This window comes from Drosophila subpulchrella, chromosome 2L (genome assembly GCF_014743375.2).
Source record: "Drosophila subpulchrella strain 33 F10 #4 breed RU33 chromosome 2L, RU_Dsub_v1.1 Primary Assembly, whole genome shotgun sequence".
NCBI classification, from domain to species: domain Eukaryota; kingdom Metazoa; phylum Arthropoda; class Insecta; order Diptera; family Drosophilidae; genus Drosophila; species Drosophila subpulchrella.
In genome coordinates this window covers 12,404,137-12,422,470 of record NC_050610.1, presented here as the reverse complement: position 1 = coordinate 12,422,470, position 18,334 = coordinate 12,404,137, and the positions used below count along the sequence as shown (strand labels likewise).

Below are 18,334 nucleotides of genomic sequence, written 5' to 3'. Positions count from 1 at the left end.
GATCAGTTATCCCCTCAAATCCACCTCCAGGACAACCTGCACCTCCAGGAAAACCTGCGCCACCAGGTTGGCACCCACCCTGGGGACCAGTTATCCCCTCAAATCCACCTCCAGGACAACCTGCACCTCCAGTTCGGCATCCACCCTTTGGATCAGTTATCCCCTTAAATCCACCCTGGGGACAAGTTATCCCCTCAAATCCACCTCCAGGACAACCTCCAGTTTGGCATCCACCTGGAACTTTTCCTTCCCCACCTTCAAAATCAGTATGGCCCTCACCCCCTGGATATATTATACTCCCAAATCCACCTCCAAGACTACCTGCACCCTGTGGATCAGTTTTCCCCCCAAATCCACCTCCAGGACAACCTGCACCTCCAGATCGGCGACCAACCTGTGGATCAATTATCCCCCCAAATCCACCTCCAGAGAAAACCGCACCACCAGAACCCCAGATTCCTCCTGGATTTGGACTGCGCCCACCTAGCACAAAAAATTCCATACCATTAGGTATAGATCTCTCTGGGTTGAAGAATCTTAACATAGTTCAAGTATTTCCTCGAAATTCTTAAATAATAAATAAAAACCAACGTTGAGTCTGTAAGTTTTCGTCAATACCAGCAATGCGAAAAAATTTGTATATTTAAAAAAATCTATTACAACGTAGAACACCATTTTTAATTAAAAGCAAGGAAGAACGCTATAGTCGAGTACCTCGACTATCAGATACCCGTTACTCAGCTAAAGGGACCAAAGGGAAATGGAGATATGCAAGCAGCAAAGCGAGATTGAAATGCGCCACCTAACGGCGGTAGACAGATTTAAGCGTTACGTTTTTTATCCACTTTATATTTTTACATCGTACACTTTTATTTACGGTGTTTAAAACACAACGAAATACTTTTCAGATTAGAAAGTAACCAACATTTTTTTTCGATTTATAACGAAAGTGTTGTTGAAAAGATACTGCAAAAGCTGATCTTTTTCACTTCTCTGTATTGTTTAAAAGATTTCTTCAATTACAAGGTGAAGGAGTTAATTAGTACACAGCCTTATTTTAGGTAAATGTCGGTGTTTCATACAGACTCTTCGAAGTCAAGGCTCTAATTTTCAGAATTCTGGTTATTTACTATTGCTCAACAGTTCTTTAAGTTATTTAAGTCAATTTTTGAAGCTGGCTGTTAAAACGGATTTAATAAAAAGTGGAAGTATGCGATAGCAATATGAGCAAATTTGTATAATCATAAAATAAAATAAATAAAAAACGACTTGTTTTTTATTATTTTTATAAAAGTATTTCAAAATATCAACGCTGTTCTCACATCAAATAGTGTATTTATTTACGGCTGCAAACTACTGTACTGAATTTCGAAAAAAAAGATAAATAGCTAATAGGATAAGATATGTATCGGAAAATCTTTCCGGATCCAAACCAAAATTATCTTTCAGTCGGCAAATTAATTATTTGTTAGATACGGAAAATCAATTTTGTTTCACTGTTAAACCAGAGAAAATACGTTTTCAAGAAAAACATATTTGCCAGAATTTTTTGGCTCAGTTAGCTAACCGAATTTCCAGAAACTGCACGAAATGTGCAAATGGTACCACATTGTAATATTATTTTATTTAGTGCCACGAGGGCGCTGTCTTAATAACAATGAGTCCGAGGTAATTTATTTTTAATAAATATATATTTTTCTTAAATCTTGTTTTATCTTTTTAAGGATAATAAGTTATTTAGGAAGTTCTTTAATCAAATTGACAATCTGTTATTAAAACTAGAAGCAAAGCATAAGTCCCTCTTCATTCATCAGCAGTCATGTACCAATGGGTTTGTTTTTTAAATTTCTTTGATCGTCTATATTAGTAATGGCTTAACTATTTTAATTTTAAAGTTCGATTCAAGTAGAAGGTGACCTTGGTAAATATTTTGTTTTATATATACAAGTAACACGCTTTTTTTACAGACTCGGCCAAAACTGTAAGTCAAAGCTTGAACAATCAGGGTTATGGGTCTTCTATACTACTAAGCACAAAAGAGCAGTTCAAGCTTTTGGAGCAACTGCTGAAAAACGATTGTCCAAATGAAATTTATCATCATTTCCAAACGATCCGCTCGTATAACCCACATGCTCATTTTGCCTACTTACCTGAACGACCTGCGGAGCCGGAACGTCGTCCTTCCCGTCCTCGTCCCCGTCCCCGTCCTTATCGTCCCCGTCCAGCCCCTCCACCTGCACCACCTCGTCCTCCCTCAACTGAACGTCCTAGACCGGCTAGGACCACAAAGAATCCTTGTGAGCGACAACAGGAACATCACCTAGTAATTCCAGAGTTCGTATTGCCACCAGGATACGAACTCGTTGAAATTGAAGTACATTCTTTATGTCCCCATGGAAAGCATTAAAATAGAATTTACAATTAAATAAAAGCTTAAATTCATTTTCAAGACCTTTACTTGAAATTGTTGCCTTTAATAAAATGGCTCAACCGTTATAACGTAATTAATTATTTTAATTTTTTTTTAATTTAAGATATATATTTATTTTTTCAGTACATTAAAATCTCCTTATATCACGGAATAACGTAAAGTCATCTTCAATCGAAAATATGCAAGCACTTTGAAATACTTTCTTAAAACTAGAAAGAAATATTAAAAAAGAAAAGGATTCTTACTTAACCAAGCACAATGCGTCATTAAATATTGATATAAATATTATAAATATTTATGTTAATTGTATCTAAAATAAAATAAATCTTTTTAGGAAAAGACTATTTTTGGTTTTTATTATTTTATTATGATTTCTTTTTTGTATACCCCAAGACCACTGTGCACTTTTAAAGTGTCTCGCGTTTGGCGTTGACTTGTGAGAAAGCTGGGCCGGCAGGGGCGAAATATTTTAGAATTTTCACAACACGTCACACGACAGCAGCCCCAGAAGAGGAGAATGGGAGGGCATACATGGATGGTCTTGGGCCCTTGGCAGGCTGAGGGATTGCGACTGGGACTGGGAGATGCAGATGGAGGGTCTGAGTCTGGACCTCAGAGCTGGATGGCTGGAGAGCTGGATAGCCGGCACCCGCACGCTCATGGCTTGTATTTGGCTTGTTAACTGCGCTTGTTTACTTTATGTTAAATTAAGTTGAGAATCGTGCAATGCAAATCAGTGCGCAGTGCCAGCCGGAAAAGTCAGACCCCAGCCAGACTCCAACAGACTCCGCCAGACTTCGAGACCAAGTCGAAATCTAAATCCAAGTCCAAGTCCAAGCTGGAGCCGAGCCGCATACAATTTTCCAACTCTTTTCTAATTGCCAAGCCGACGAGCGGGTTCTGGAGGAGAAGAGTTCACTGATTGCTTTGCATACGAAATGAATTAATGTCATTGAGGAAGAAGATGTTGCCAGTTGGCACTGCAGGGGCCGATTCTCCGGTAGCCAAAGACGAGTCTTCCCGACCGTTCTTCTCCTTCCTTATTCTTTGTTTTTCTGGGGTTTTTTTTTTCTTCGTGCCGGCCTGGTACTAATTTGAATTACAGTGCACCAGACTCAAGACTGGCTTCCTTTTCATTATCTAAGGGTCTAAGACTTCATTGCTGGCAGTTATCAAATGCAGCACATCAGGCAAAGACATAGTGCAGACTCCGAGTCAGTCTGAGAATTCGAAGACAGATGTCTGCCAGACCGCACTGAAAAAAGCTTTCTAAGTATCTTAAGTTTATAAAGAGTTTAACCTTAGTTTTACATTTTTCAAATGTTAGTTCTTAAGAATATTACTTAGTTAGGTGATATCTATATATTACTATAAGAGACACTCTATACCAACATATTGGGAAAGTTATTTTCTTATCAGTACTATGTGTTTCCATAATTGGGTATTACTTTACAAAACTAAAGAGACTAACAAATGTCTAGCCAAACGAAAGTAAATGGTGGGAATATATTTCCAGAAACTGTAAAGTATTTTTAATTATTACAAAATTTATTAAATTTTTTTTTTTGTTTTTTTTTGTTTTGGATTTTGGATTACTTTCTTTTCTATCTTTTTTTCTTTGCTGTGGGTTTTTTCTCCCAGTGCATGGGCAATTCTAAGCTCTCTCTCTTATTCTCACTCGACATCTTTCTCCGACTTCTTCCCAGCTGGAGTCGTCGTCGCCGTCACACACAATAATTAAAATCTTTGCCTTTGCCGTGATTGTTTCTACCGCCGAGATAAGTGCGGCAACAACTGCAGCTGGAAAACTGCATGCTGCATGCTGAATGCTGCATGCTGCAACTGCAACAACTGCCGCTTAGATAATGCAATGCAATTCAGTTCTTATGCAAATTTATGAGTGACTGAGTGAGTGACTCTGACGGGCAACTGCCACCGGGCGAAAAGCAGAAAAAGCAAGTGAATGGCATGCCATTCAACCTTTCTAACTTGGGTTACAGTTTGGCATCCTCGGTCTTTTGAATTGTTTGCCAGTCTGGCTCAATGATCTGCATCGCCTCTATGTATAAAAGATACTGCGTGTTTGTCACTCAGCCACGCCCACTAAAGGGGGTAAAAGATGGGTAAATTCTGGAATTTCGCCTGCTGAAAGCATAATGACCATGTTGAAATCTTCCATCTTTTCATTGTTCTTTTTCTGGCCGTTACAATTGCAACAATTAGACGTGAGCTGCATTTGCATTTCGCCGATGCTTTCTATGATTAAGTTGTGCTGTTAGCTAATGAGTCTGGGCCAAGTTTGTGGTTTTTATAAATTATGCTAATGTTGCGAAAAGAAACAAATTTCTAAAGCTGCCTACATTTGCATGTGTTTAAGGTTTGCATAAGAGTAAAAGTTATTTATGTGGGCAAGCCAAATGAAACAAGCTATTAGCTTTTTGGCGACTTGAACATGTATAGCAAGGTATACTTATGTTGAATAAGTCTGGGACAGTTCCTAAATCTATCATTTTTAATGGGTTTTTGGCAGATTTATGCCTGTCATAGTAGGTCAGCGACAGTTCCTAAATCCCAACCGTAATTATTCCATACCAATTTGTGTTCTCGCATAATTTATTTATCTCCCCTTTTTTAGTATGCATGTAAGTGCCACATGTTGCATAATTTCAAACTGCACGCAATTTTTCAACGCGCTGCTTTTATTAATTTATATTTTTTGGGCGTTTGGATGGACGACACTGGGCCCTCGGGCATATCAATTTCGAAAGCAATCCAAGTCCGGGAATAAAGAAAAGGGCAACGACGACATTCCACACAAAGAAATATGATCGAGGAGCTGGAGGAATAACTTGTCCCTGGTTCTGGTTGCGTTTTGTAAATTATGCCGAAAAGCAAACCCCCAACGCAAAGCCTTATAAATTATTCGCAACTGCAAGGCAGCGTGAAAGCGGGCGTTTGCCTCCGGTTAATGATGATACCGGATAACCGGCACTTAAAGGATATTTATGCTGCAATGCCGGTCAGATCGCAATTCGATTCGATCGAGTGCCGCGGAGAAAGAGACACTCGAGTGGAAGCCAGAATTCGCCAACTCAGCGCCCGAGTTTATTTTAGTTTTTTTTTTTGGTCAGAACCCAGATCCGTCGGGTCAGAGGCGCTGTCGATGATGACGATGCCTAAGCCTCTCCAGATGCGCATTAAAAGTCCATTAAAAAAACTCGCATGAGTTTGCTCCACTTTCATGAATATGCAAAGCTGTAATAATAAATCTGGCTGAAGTTTGAAGAATTTCAAATACTCTTTTGAAAAAAAATGTCCAATATAAAATAGTTAAGACTCTTAAAAAGTTTTTTTTTTTAATTATAAACCTTTTAAGCCATCCTGCCTTAAAAAAATATTTAATTAAAATATTAAATTTCAAAGTATATATTATGGTACTTTAAAAGAAACCCTGATATAATAGGTATACCAAAGTTTTACTTTTAATTTACTTTTACTTTTAAATTTAAAATATTTGTACTTCATATTTAGTTCATTTGCAATTGATATGTTTATTCTGTTTAACTTTTTATCTAAGCTCTATTAATGAAAGAAATTAAAAGTCATTGGATGATCTTGCTAGTTTCGTGTTTGGCCTGTCTTCCAACAAACATTTCAACTTCTCCAATTGACCATTCCCAATAACCCACTTTATTCGCATTACTCGTTTGAATACCTCCCGTAAGTGTGTAATTTAAATGATATTAAAAAGTTTATTTGCCCTTTTGGCACATTGTTCTGGATGAAAATGATGATTTGTACAGAGCCAAAAATACAAAACCCTCCACACTCGAGAACCGCAAGGTGAGCGTGTGTGCGGCGCTATAAAGTGTTATGCAAATAAGGCGCTGGCTGCCAAACAAAGAAAGCGGAGAAAGAAAGAAATGCTAAAGAAAGATACCAATAAAACATTCATATTTTTAGTTTTATTAAAAGATGCGATCGAGTTGATCGCGCTCCGATCCACGACTATAAGTAGCCGGCGTTGGGCAAACCACTCTGTCACTTTCCTCAGAAGTAAACTCCGGACAAGATGCGCAGTTACCTGGCCCTGCCGCTCCTGCTGCTGGGCATTAGCCTCACTTTGGCCCAGTACCAGTACCAGGCTCCCCATCAACAAACCCTCGCCCAGCAATTCGCCGATGTGGTGGATGTGGTCGATCCTGCAGAGGAGCTCCGAGCCAGGCCAGTGAAGAACCGCAACACGTGCACCACCAAGCAGAACTGCTGTGAGTACTGAAAGAAAGATAATAGGGTATTAGCAGTAAAATTTGATACTTTTCACTTTAAATATGGTTTCAAAAAATAGTAGTAGATAGCACAAGTGAAATGTAAACATTAACATCATTTAAAAGTTATAAAAAGTCAAAAACTCTGTTTAAGATCAATGTAAATCTAATCAGAACACAGAAAAATAGGACCATTTTTGGTAAACGTTATATATATTACTTTTTGAGACTTTTATTTTAAAAATAGCAGTGTTATAACACAATTTACTCTAGAACAGAACTAATTTGTTCTCATCAAACCATATAAACATAAATTTCAATATACCTTTCGAAATTGAAGTCTCAACTTTTATAATATTATTTACATGAACTGAAACGGACATATAAAACATAATATCTCTGGCATTTTTGACTGATCCGATGTAAATTTGTTATAACATTTAATATTCTGACAATTTTTATTGGTACTCATTGAGTTATAAAAAGTATGATAAGTACATAAACTAAATATTTATTAACCAAGTTCAACATTTAAAATCAAGTTATTAATCCAAGAAAAAATCCCAAAAATAATATTTTCAGTCTGCGGAACCCCGAATGTCAATCGAATTGTGGGCGGCCAGCAAGTGCGCTCCAACAAGTATCCCTGGACCGCCCAGCTGGTCAAGGGTCGCCACTACCCCCGTCTCTTCTGCGGCGGCTCCCTGATCAACGATCGCTACGTGCTGACCGCCGCCCATTGTGTGCACGGCAACAAGGATCAGATCACCATCCGCCTGCTCCAGATCGACAGATCCTCCCGGGATCCTGGCATTGTCCGCAAGGTGGTCCAGACCACCGTCCATCCCAACTACGATAACAACCGCATTGTCAACGATGTGGCCCTGCTGAAGCTGGAGTCCCCCGTCCCACTGACTGGAAACATGCGTCCTGTCTGCCTGCCCGAGGCCAATCACAACTTTGATGGCAAGACCGTGAGTAAAAGTTTTGATTTATTTTATATATAATATGTTCCCTATTATACGCCTGGATAGAAGTTTCCAGCGCTCTAAATGAAATATTTATGGCTCTATAAAGATTATTTATGTTTGAGAGTTGTTAGCTGGGTCTATCTAGACATACAAATGTTTTTTTAAGATCTTAGGACAAACAGTTTTGAGGATTTATAAAATAATTTTATTTGGAAAAATAATGGAGAGCTATAAATACCACTAAACTTATTTTTTTGGAAAAAACCCATTTATATATATAATATTATGTTATGTTTCGAAGACTTAATACTCTTAAAGATTAAAGGATACAACCTAATATCATTATTTAAAAATCAGATCGTTTTGGAGACCTCTTATTAAATCATTTACTATTTAGAATTTCTACTTAGCTATTTATTATTATTATTTTTTAATTTCGTTACTCTAAAACTAAATTCTTGATCTTAAAAAATCTTTTCTAGGCTGTGGTCGCCGGTTGGGGTCTGATCAAGGAGGGTGGTGTCACCTCCAACTACCTGCAGGAGGTGAATGTCCCGGTCATCAGCAACGCCGAGTGCCGCCAGACGCGCTACAAGGACAAGATCGCCGAGGTGATGCTCTGCGCAGGATTGGTGCAGCAGGGTGGCAAGGACGCCTGCCAGGGCGACAGTGGTGGCCCCCTGATCGTCAACGAGGGTCGCTACAAGCTCGCCGGCGTGGTGTCCTTTGGCTACGGATGTGCCCAGAAGAACGCCCCGGGTGTCTACGCCAGGGTCAGCAAGTTCTTGGACTGGATCCAGAAGAACACCGCTGATGGTTGCTACTGCCAGAGCTAGATCATTTCTCTAAAAAACAATCATTTGCCTGCTTGCCTCATTCCTAAATTATTCTAAATTATTGAAAAGAAATTCGCATCAAATAAATCCATCATATGCTTTGAATTGTTGTTAGTTATTTATAACTAAGAAGGGTCACAGGACCCACCAAATTTAAATGGGGATGATTATTAATCGATCTATAAATTAAGAGTTCTATAAAAATTAATAAACGAACATTTTGTTGTACAAATAAATAAGTACAGGTCATCAAAAACTAATATAAAATATTTTAGATTTAATTGCCTTTAGACTTTAATAATTGGCGATATTTCCTTCATGAAAAAACAGTTTCATGCACATTTCAACGGCTTAAAAGACTTAAAAGCTACTACATAATAATGATTTTATAAATATATATATTTTTTTGCGAGTCAAAAACATTTGATTTATGTTCGAATGGCAACATCTAAATGTTTGGCTGCCCATAATAAGCTCTTCATAATCCTTTCTGCGTACCATTTAAATGCCTGTCGCATCCGGCGGAGATCGCAATCGAGCATTCCTTCGAGTCAGAACTCTGCTCCACCTTGTGGCAGTTTCGGGTAGAACTGCATGGGACCCACCCTCGTACTTGACGGCCATGATTAATGCCTCGAAATTGTTGCCGCTGATGGAAATCTTTTTGGCAGCGTTCACATCATAATCGCTCCGCAAAGACCCCTTCTCCATCTTCATCTCCATCGCCAGCCGAAGATCCAAAACCAACTGCAGGTCCAGTCGCTGTCAATCAGGAACACAACTTGGCTAAAAACCTGCGAGCGGCATAATTTGTTTTGACTCATTTTCATGCGCAGCTCATAAATTCAGTGCGGGTAAGGATAGAGAAGGAGCAGCAGATCACCAGATCACCAGAGTTCCAGAGTATGGAGGAGTCCCTAGCCAGGCACCTTGATTATGATTATGATGATGATGCATGTGGACAGGACTGGGCAGCAGAGCATCTGCATAGAGTGGCCATTGATTTACTATGTGAACACTTTATGGCTGTTTAAGTTGTTAAATTGAATTAAGATGAAATAAATTCTCGGGCAATTTTTATGTTTGTTAATAAATTTTGCATGCCCTGCGATAATTTGAACGGCTCCTGACCGCCGATCATAAATCGAGCGGCTTTATGGCCACTCTAAAAATAATGCAGCTCGCAGACAATCGAAATAAATAATTCATGCGACTGCGATTCGCAATGGGTGTGGGTATGGGTGTGGGTATGGGTATATGATCATATAGGGTTAGCTGGACATGGACGCACATCCTCATCCTCAACCTCCTTCACATCCCATCCCGCGGAGAATAGCTTTCCGTTTCAATCTGTGGCTGGCTTTCAGTTGGCTTTTTGGCAGCGCCCAGGGAGCAACTACAAATGGACTGCGCATTGTTGGCCATTTGGTGTTTGCATTTTAGATTTCTTCACACCTGAACGTGGCGGTGGGTCTTAGGTCTGGGTCCTCCTTTCCTCGTTCAAAGCAGCCGCCGTCGGCGATCGGCGGAAACATTGGGAATGGCGAGTACCAACCTGTCCGCGTTCCTGGCACTTGATCCGCGATTCACTGGAGTCGCAGCCCGGGATTGCAGTTTATCTAATGCCCAACCGATGTCGAGGTCTTACCAAATTTGGCTCTACTCGCAGCTTTTCAAACGTCCGGTCCGACTCGGCCGGCCTGCGAATTTGTCGTGACTTGTTAATGATACATTTCGCCGGGTTCCTGGCTCCAGGTTCTAAGTTCCAGCCTGACTGGCTCTCGGCCTGGTCAAGTGTTGGCATGTCGCTTAAATGGTACATGGTGCCATCTTCGGAGCACCACACAGGCAGAAAAAATCGTCAAAGAATTCGAAAAATAAATAAGCATTAAATTCATGAGTATTGATTTTTAGAAATATTTGTTCAATGATTTTAAAATTTTGAAATACAATTTTTCTTCTTTTATTCTCCTCTTTCAAGATTTTTTTCTGTAAGCCATATTTATTTTTCTTGGCAATGACGACATATTTATAGCACTGAATACCTATTTTTGAGAGATTTTTAAACAACTAAAATTTTGTACAAGAGAATAAATGAAATACTTTTTTTAAATTAAATTAAACAATTTGAACATTAATAAGATGTTGTAAATAAAATATTTGGTTGAAAACCTCTAAAAGTTGTAACCAAAAATATATTTTAATAGGTTTAACTATTTGTAAAGACACTTATTTTATTAAAAAATTTAAAATGCGCCCAAAAAATATTTTTGATCTTAAATTATAGATTTCAAAAAGTATTATCTATAAGAGAACTTGAGTTTAAATTCTTTATCGCTTCTCAGTTTTTTCAAAAAAGCTTTGACACAATGTCTCGTCTACTTTAAACTATTTTTTATGTTTCAAAACTCGTTTATTAGTTGTAACAAAATGTATAACAAAGATTTCTTCAAGTGCACTGGCGAGTACCCTATTCGTACTTAGGATAGGGCCAGCACGGATCGGACTAAGCCCATGTTAATCATGACTTCGCCGCCACGGCCCTGGGGCTATCAGTTTTCATTGATTTGAATAGTTTTCCAACTCTTTTTCAATTTACACGGTGCCGTAGAAATATGTTCCCGGAGCAGCCGTCAGCCGCGTCTTGTTCTCGCCACAATTTACGAGCTGCTGGACAGACAAACGAAATCTGGGCTCGTGATAATTAAACTGCGGCAGCAGCCAGAGTGAAAACAAAATGATTTACTGGCAGAACCTGCAGCCTTTACTTGCACTTCCACTGCCACTTCGTGTCAGAGCTCACTTTTATTTTTGGCCTTTGCCGGGCTTAATCTCATTTGTCTTAGTCGCCGACTCGGCGGACTTGGCCGTTGATGCCTCCTAAATAATGACCCTGTAATTACGGCTGTTTAGGCGTTTCGGTTGCCAAGTTGAGCTCGGAAACATTCCACTTCATTAGCCGATGTTTATTAGTTGCCAACATTCATTTTGCCAACAAAGCGACAATCTCAAGAGCTTTCGCTAAAACCCATTAGAAGATCACTCGCTTTTGTAGAACCCCCTTTTCATAAATGGTATCTCGAGGCTGTTCGTTTTACGACCCGGCCGGAGAAGTGTGAAAAGCCTCTTAAAAAGAGAGTTTATAGCAAGTCGGAAGAGGACGCAAAGCCTTAAATCATTTTTAAGCTCAATAAAGTGGTGAGTGTAAATGTGAATAAAACGTAAGTGCATAGGCTTGCGGAAGAATATTCAAATGGAAAACGAAACTTTTATTGGGTACTGAATATTCTTAGGGTAATTTAATATTTTAAATAACAATTTTCTTTTCTTATTAAAATGTATGGTAGTTTGTTTTTAAGATAACTGATATTTATGGAAAAGTTTAAGGTGTTGACGTATGCAAGCTTTTAAAAAGCAATAGAAAATTCTACAAAAAATATCAAACTAAAATATTAGATGTGAAAATGTAATAGCCCAGGGCAAGGAGAAAATCTATTTCTGTTGCCTGAGCACATTTTAAGTTTAAATATTTCCCCAAAACTGACTTTCGTCACTGGGATTTCCATGTACAGTCCGTCCCGTTCCCATATGCATAAATCAGTTTTTGCGGTCTTAACTTTTTGTTTCGTTTCGCCGCATTTTGGCGTTGAACACGTTCCAGTTTTACTTTCGGTTGGGGTCTTTGGCATTTTTGCACGTTGCACATTTATTTTAATTTCTGGCTGATCTCTTAGCAAATAGGCTGGGCTTTAGCCATATCCGAACACGATGCACGTCCGCGCCTGGGACTACTTTATGTAGATAATCTCAGATCTCGATGATCGGGATTCGGGGCTTGGGGTCCGAGGACGACTTGGTTTGCAAACTGCTCATTAGTTTATTAATTAAGTTGTGCTGTGCGATCAGTTTCCCAGGCTGCAGATGCTTCTGCTTCCACTTCCACTTCAACTTTAGCTTCTGCCTTGCAGATTTATTTCTGTCCATTATGAAAATTGTCTATGGCATCGCCCGTTTCTGGGCCGAGCTGGCTGCTGCTTCTTCTTAACATTATTATGCTAGTTGCTGTAGTTATTTTAAATTGTTTTGTCTGGCCTAATGATACCCTACACGGCAACGGGGCAGCGGCACTTTAATCGACAGTAGTTGGGCTTTAACGCCCGGCCCGCAGATCTCGGATTCAAGCCTTAAGTTACCAAGTTCCCAACTCATTTTGGGCTTTCGGTTCAGGTTTAGTTAGCGGCCGCTAAGTGGAAGGTGTTGAGAAAATGCACAAAAATTAATCATTTTATAATTGCTAAATTGCCGGCGGCCATTCAATTGCTCACAGAGCTGAATACCCTGCCTGAGAAAATACAGCTCATAAATTAGAAATTTGATGAGGCGCCAAACCAGAATAGAATATACATTAACAAATGGCCAGCGTGGGTATCTGAAGTATGTTCTTGTCACTTCTTTTGGGGCCAAGCCTTATAAGAAAAGCTTGACAAATTAGCTGGAAGTTTCGGTACACTGGAAACAAAAAATGTACAAGATATATAATAAATTAAAGTCTTAGTAAATTAATAACTATCTTATAAAATATGTTTCTATATTAAACACTGAAAGAGAAAATATAATATTGGAAAGAGAGGAAACTGTAGAATTTTTAATGTTTATTAATAAATTTTTTTATATAATACGAGTTCCACAACCTTAAGTTATTATAAAACACTAATATTTTTGTATGTATAGTCAAGATTAATTTGATTCTTTCTTTGGTAGCAAACACAAATGTTTAGAGCCATAGTTCGTTAGGCCCGCAACGCTTGAGTAATTTCTTTGGAAGAAATTCTAAGAAACCCTATGTTTTCCCCTTCTAATTTATGGCCTTATCCCAAAATGACGTCATCCCGGCGACCTTGGAGCGGAGTGTGTGCAAATGGAGCTAATCAGAGCGGCCAGACACTTTCGGATCTGCCAGTTTAGCCCTAGAATTCTCTGGGCTGGCCAAGCCTGACGCGTTGTCTACATTTTTCTCGCTTTACTTTTAATTTTGCACGCGTCCCAGCGGGTTTTCTTTGGCCGGTTCGGTTCTTTTTCATTTTTTTCCTTCGATTTTTATTTTTTTGTGTCCATTCTGATGAGTTTGTTTAGTTTGAAATATGTTTTCTATACGTGCGTCATGTTTGGACGTCCCTGGTCGCGATTCTCGGCGGGTCGGGCACTATAATTAAAGGTATTGGTAGGCGTTACTATTGGCTCAGTCCTCCGATAAGGGACGGGGGGTAGAGATCCCTATAAACTGGAACGACAGCAGATGGTCTCTTGTCTAGGTGGACATTGCATCAGTCGGCGGGAAAATCTACAAAAGATTCGCCGCTATGCAGCTCTTCAAACAGTTATGTAAGCTTCCTGTGGACCGAAGCGATCTTCAGCAAAAATTCATAGGAAATTGCCCGAGCTTCAGTTTTCAGTTTCGGCCACAACTGGCAGTTAATTGCCGACTTGAAAGCCCCTGGACGGATGTTGGTCTACAATTTGCGCTAGGCTTCCAACGCCTTCATCTGCGCATTTGCGCCGCTTTTGCTCTGCTCTCGGAATTAATTAGCACTTTTGCCTCAAAATTAATTACTGCAAATAACAAGTTACACTCGGCGGCCTCTGATTCTGGCCATCTTCAGAGTTGCGGACCTAAGACCTGCTGGTTTTTGGTTTCGAAAGCGAAAATCCAAAGGGGAATTTCAATAATTCGCAACGCGCATTAACGAGAATTTGTGGCCGGCACAAAATGATTTACATTTTAATTCGTTTATTATGCTCAGCAGTTGCTCATGTGGATAGTGCAGAATATGGTACAAGGTGAGGTGTATAAATCAGTTCTAAGAACTGGGTTACGAAGGTAAAGGGTGCTTAATAACATAGGAATATGATGGAAAAGATAAGATTGGGATGAACTGAATACTAATTTGTACTGCCTTTTTTAAATAAAGCTTCTTTCGATATTTTGCTCAATTAAACATTGTTAAATTAATTGACAAGGGCCTGATATTAATTTCTAAAAATGTATTAGGTCTAGTTTAAAGTGAATGACACGAAATTAAATTTCAAAGGGTTTTTGTAGTATTTAAAACTCCTTAAGAAATACGAAGGCCGCATTTCCTGGTACCCCGTTTAACATGATAAATGAACACCATTTCTCATAGCTCAGCCAAATTTGTATCCCAGCCAGTCGGCAATTGTTATCCATTATTTATAGAATCGGCGAACCAATCTTCTTTCGCATGCTGTCACAGCCATCCATCGCGATTCTCGATTGTATAACCGCACAATGAAATTACAAAGGCCCGGATAGTCAAGTTTAACTGAGTAGAGTTCCCAACAACAAGTGCGGCGAGCGCTTACCGCATTAACAATTGCAAATCTTTGGCCACAATTTTTATGACTTTAATTGTTTGTTTTCCTGGCATGACGGAGAGCCGGGCCAGAAGATCAGATCGCGGCGGAGAATCTTAGAGTGGAGTACCTCAGCCGGCAGGCAGGTAAGTTGAGTTAGGGAAATCAAATCGCAGAACTCGAGCGTCGAGAAAGCCCCGTTAATGTGACCCGACGTGCGCGGCAATAGATAAAAATGCCCAACAAAAAAATAGTAAAAAATAAATAAAAGCAAGACAAAAAGGCACAAAACGAGGCAAGACAAACATTTCAGAGACAGTCGGATAGTCAGATAGATAGATACGTAGAGTTGTAGTTGCGGGTGGGCAGAAACCGCAGAGACTTCGCCTCTTGCCCGCTTTCCCAGCCCATTTCCACAATGGGCCAAAAGGCGGGGGAAAATGATGACCTCGTGCAGAAAACTAAGTCACACGAAGTGAACGACCAACGAATCAGTGACTGAAAAATTGCCAACAAAATGTGGCGGATGGCATGACGATGATCTTAGCCAAAGTCACTGGGTGAAGGGGTATCTCTTCCCCCCGAAGAGACCAAAAAGCCAGAAAGCAAACAATGCCGAGGCATTGACACAGCTGCAGGCCATGGACTGCCTCTTGGCCAGGCCCCCAGATAAGCCTTTGGCCTTAAAAGGAGCAGTATCGAGGTATCTGGGCACAGGCCGAGGTATCGTACATAAACGTTATCTTACGACCATGTCACTGGTTCCCGAAAACAGTTACACTCGCCACTCCAGTGATTTGCGGATCTGTCAGCAGTCCTAACTTTCAATCCCCTTCGAGAGGGAGTGGAGTAGGGTTTTCCTGTTTAAAAATAAATAAGAGGTTCCCAAACCCTTAAAACAGGGTTTGAAATGTGTTATTTATAGATCATGTTTTGATTTCTTTATAACCCATTTAGGAATATAATTCTTTAGAATTTATTTTATATATTTCTTTATTCTCTCTGTATGCAATCTAAACTCACAATTGGTTATGAAAAGTCTTTAGTACTTAAAGAGCTTTTATCATAGTTGTATAGTTCCATTCCTTTACCATATTATCTCACTTTCGATAGTGGTGAAATCTTAAAACTTGAAATTACTTAGCCAGACCTGCGATAATTTTTAAGTGGACTAGCACTGGCAGCGAACTGGCCAACCTAATCCTCGTTTCGATGCAATGGCCCTGAACCGTATCGTATCGGTTGTCAACTTCGGAGCGCTCCTCCACTGACACTGACCGCCAAAATGGAAATGCGTTACAAATCTGGCCGCAAGACAGGCGGCATCTGCATCCTCCAACCTCGATCCCATCCGAATTTCCCTTCCCCCGCCAGTCAGTTGCAATTTCAATCAAGCAACTACAGACTAAGGGTTGTCCGGAGGAAGGAGGATCCCATAGCGGACTAGAGTAGAGCATCGGCTGGGCATGCAATTTTTATTGGCAATCTTATGGTTATCAAAATAAATGAAGTGTTACAGCAACAAGTTGCGCGGCGCGGAAGCCGAGCTACGTGCCTGCCTTTGGTCGCTGATTGCCTGGCCACACTGTTCCAAAAAGGAGGTACAAAATGGAGATTAATCATTTTATCATATCATAACTACTGACTGAACCTAATAAGATGTATTAGCAATAGAGCAGATCAGAAATTGATCAATTAAAATTTATTTAGTTTACAAAATTATAAAAATGTTCAAAAATTATTACAAAGCATATGAACGATTGTTTCCAATATTTCAGATTACTTCAATCTTGTACAGCTAAAATTGTTCATGGTATGATTTATGATATAAAAACAGTCCAAATCCTTACAAGCATAATCATACCTTTAACAAACCATTGAATAATCTATAAGATTCCTTGATCTAGCGATAAGATGATTCCCCCTTTGAACGATCCCCTTCTTAATCCCACTAATTAAGCCCATAATTTATATAATTTCTCTCTCTGCAACGGCTGACAACTGCAGACCTATGTAAGTTCCAGGATTTTGGCATCAGCAGACGAGGAAAGGTGGGGAAATAGTTTAGGCCGCCAGCGGATTGGAGGCAATTTTCAATATACAAATACATGGCATCCTGGCCGGCGTGGGCCTGCTCAACAAACGCTGGCACAAATTGAATATTAAGCTGGAGAATCGCGATTCGGACTGCTGACCACTGGGCGATTCTGCAGAAGATAAGAACGATCGCGATAAGCGCCCCAGAAGGCGCTTCCTGCCGATCCAAAGTGGCCCGCTGTGGCGTTTGTTTGCCACACGCAATCAATGGATGTGGATGGGGATTGGGATTGGGATTGGGATGGGGATGGGGCTGCCCCTTGGACCCAATCCCATGCTTCAGCACTTTGATCATCATTTCGACTAATCGGCCCGCTGTGCAGATCCACAGATGCCCAGCACCAGATACAGATACAGATTCAGATCCCGATGCAGATACAAGTACGAATACGAATGCGAATACGAGTTCGAGTGCATCTCATGCATCCACATCTGCAGCTGGGGCTGTTTATCTAGCTGCGATTGTCGCTGCCCAGTCACTTGGCCATGTTGTTAGTCATTTGTTATGAAACAAGTAAAAGGGTCTCTGGTTCGAGTCCGTGGATCTCCCATGTTGTGCATATGCATGAGACCCCAGTGCGATGTCCCCTGTCCATTTGGCTGCTGCTGTGTGGCATTTCAACTGCCGGCCAGTTGCCATGTGCGGAATTTCTTAACACGTGTCACCCTGCTGCATTTGCCTTCAACTGCCGATTGGGCAGGGGTAACCGAACAGGGCAGCCACAGACTGCGGTGGTATAATAGATCCCCCAGTTTCTGCATGGTGGTTAGCTGAAAAGCCTTTTAATGAGATGCTGGCAATCTATTTGCTTATCTCTTAGCTGGAAATAATAAGACATGGCGAATACACAAAAGAATTACTTAACTAATTTTTCGAAATTGCCAGTAACCTTTACCTGTTTATAAACAGAATACCACCTATGCTATTAACATGTTAGATTTTTTTTAATAAATAAATTATTGAAAAACCAATTTAGAAACATTTATTTTTGGCAAAAAGTAGTGATGAAAAATTACATAGGCTCCCTTTCAAAAATTTGGCCCAAAACAAAAAAGTATTTTGTCCGAAACAAAGCAACAAATTAACCAAAAGTGGAATGTCACGTCGCGTTGAGTTCGTAAATGAACTTCCAATCGATTGAGATTCAAAACTGAAAACATAATTTTTTGACGATTTATTTTCTAAAAACCTTCATAAAACCCCTTGTGAAAAATGTCATACTTTTTTATAAATCTCTATTGAAGCTAAATTTCTTAACATCCCTAAAGTTGGCTAACGTAACGCTCCGAATATTTTTGGCGCCATCTATATGTTATAATTATTCTAAAGCTTTTTTCAGCTTTAAGACGCGCCTTGAA

At 39.8% G+C, this 18,334-nt stretch overlaps 2 protein-coding genes across 2 annotated transcripts; both read left to right on the top strand.

Annotated features, from left to right (window-relative positions):
- The first annotated feature begins 1,543 nt into the window (after positions 1-1,543).
- On the top strand, positions 1,544-2,482 carry LOC119547762. The gene is made up of 4 exons (XM_037854771.1): positions 1,544-1,668; positions 1,725-1,831; positions 1,896-1,912; positions 1,968-2,482. The coding sequence occupies exons 1-4, from the start codon at positions 1,591-1,593 to the stop codon at positions 2,405-2,407; spliced, it is 642 nt and encodes a 213-aa protein (XP_037710699.1). The 5' UTR covers positions 1,544-1,590; the 3' UTR covers positions 2,408-2,482.
- A 4,000-nt stretch (positions 2,483-6,482) lies between these two features.
- LOC119546904 (trypsin-1) lies at positions 6,483-8,506 on the top strand. Its single transcript, XM_037853530.1, has 3 exons — positions 6,483-6,699; positions 7,282-7,673; positions 8,153-8,506. Exons 1-3 carry the CDS (start codon positions 6,504-6,506, stop codon positions 8,504-8,506), a joined length of 942 nt encoding a protein of 313 aa, XP_037709458.1. The 5' UTR covers positions 6,483-6,503.
- The last annotated feature ends 9,828 nt before the right edge of the window (positions 8,507-18,334 follow it).